The sequence below is a fragment of the Siniperca chuatsi genome, linkage group LG7, assembly GCF_020085105.1.
Source record: "Siniperca chuatsi isolate FFG_IHB_CAS linkage group LG7, ASM2008510v1, whole genome shotgun sequence".
Taxonomy (NCBI): domain Eukaryota; kingdom Metazoa; phylum Chordata; class Actinopteri; order Centrarchiformes; family Sinipercidae; genus Siniperca; species Siniperca chuatsi.
In genome coordinates this window covers 31,839,847-31,841,847 of record NC_058048.1, presented here as the reverse complement: position 1 = coordinate 31,841,847, position 2,001 = coordinate 31,839,847, and the positions used below count along the sequence as shown (strand labels likewise).

The window sequence follows — 2,001 nt, the reverse complement described above, 5'->3', positions numbered from 1 at the left end:
ACAGACAAATGCCAGCTATTTAGAAACATATCATACGGAAATATGACGGTGTAGTCCCTCATTCATCTAGGAGTGTTCCATCGTAGAAAAGGTTTCAGTCGTAGTCATCTGGACAAAGTATTTATTCAAATATAACTTTTCTGACATCAATGAGATGAATGAGGTCACACTACTGCTGTGGGCGTATGCTGACTTTAAATGGTTTAAAGAAGCAGAAGCAGAGTTTAAGCTCAGTTTCAGCTCAGTTAGGAGGGACTCACAGTATGACTACAGCAGGTAAACAGATAAACGTCAGGATTCACACAATGTCACAAACTGTTTTCTGTATTGTCTTACCTTTTATATAGACTTGATGAATTTATTTACTGTGCTGAATACTATTAGTGTGTTTAATATTTAGCTACACATAGTCCCAAACAAGCGCAGAGCTTATAGTTAGTTTTACTAAAACAAAATGTAACAGTGGAATTGATTCATCCTATGTACAGTGTTATGACTTCTTTATGAGACAAAAGGAGGATCATGATAAATTCTACACAGGTTTCATATTTCACACTTGCTGCCTATTTTGAAACTGGGCTTTTTAAATACTTGTATTTAATGGTTATTATGTCTTTATATATGTTAATTGTTTGTGCAAATGTTTTGCTCATCGTGGTTATCTGCATGAACAGAAGCTTACATGAACCTATGTACATTTTTCTGTGCAGCCTGTTTGTAAATGAGCTGTATGGTAGTACAGGGTTGTTTCCTTTCCTTCTGGTTCAGATTCTCTCTGACGTTCACACTGTTTCTGCTCCATTTTGTTTCCTGCAGATTTTCTGTTTATTCTCTTATGGAGGTGTAGAATATTTAAACTTAGCCATCATGGCTTATGACAGATACCTTGCTATCTGTTGTCCTCTACAATATAACACCCAAATGACATCTAAAAAAATTACCATGCTTATTGCTGTAACATGGTTTTACCCTTTACTACTGTCTCTTGTGATGATATCCTTGAGTAACTCTTTACAGCTGTGTGGGACCACTATTAAGAAAGTGTACTGTGACAACTACTCCATTGTGAAAATGGCATGTTCTGACATCACGATCAATAATATCTATGGACTCTTTGTCACTTCAATCTCAATCTTTTGTCCTCTAATTCTAATTTTTTACACTTACATTAAAATTCTTAAAATTTGTTTTTCTGGTTCCAAACAGACGAGACAAAAAGCTGTCAGTACCTGCACACCTCACCTTGCTTCCCTCCTGAACTTTTCTTTTGGGGCCTGCTTTGAAATATTACAGAGCAGGTTTAATATGAACTATCTACCCAATATTTCGAGAATTGTTTTATCATTATACTGGCTTACGTGCCAGCCGCTTTTCAACCCTTTACTGTATGGTCTAAATATGTCCAAAATCCGCATCCTATGTAAAAGTCTTGTCTTTGCTGAAATGTAGGCCACTTTTGTAATGACCATCCGACAGATTTCTGTGTTTCCTAGACATTGAAAATGCATTTGTGGTTGTTTAAGGTCTAAAGTATGACACTTGAAATTCTAAAGCTGCCCTGATTAGATTAATTAGCTTGCCATGTCGATTTTGAATGAATGTACATTTTCTTATCATACTGTGTTTTGAAATGCATTTCCACAAAGATGGATGAACAAAAATAACAAATTGAAAGAAGAAATGTTTTTTTTATTGAGAGCAAAGTGGTTTTGATAAGCTGTAAATAAATCATACATGGAAAACATTGACATTTGCTCAACCTGAATAATAATAATAAACTTTATTTGTATAGCTCCTTTCATACAAGATATGCAGCTCAAAGTGCTTTACAACAAAGAAAATACATGCATGCGTGCTTCACATAAAAACAGAATGAACATAAATAAAATGCCATTGTTAATGTAAAATAAAGTAAAAATAAGATGAGAATAGAGTACATGCATCATGCAACATGAATGATAGAATGCCATACTTATTGTAAAATAATAATGAGGAATGCAT

General features: G+C 34.3%; 1 protein-coding gene across 1 annotated transcript; it reads left to right on the top strand.

The window, feature by feature from the left end:
- Nucleotides 1–249: 249 nt before the first annotated feature.
- On the top strand, nucleotides 250–1,748 carry LOC122878796 (putative gustatory receptor clone PTE01). Its single transcript, XM_044202169.1, has one exon. It carries the CDS (start codon nucleotides 523–525, stop codon nucleotides 1,447–1,449), a length of 927 nt encoding a protein of 308 aa, XP_044058104.1. The 5' UTR covers nucleotides 250–522; the 3' UTR covers nucleotides 1,450–1,748.
- Nucleotides 1,749–2,001: the final 253 nt, after the last annotated feature.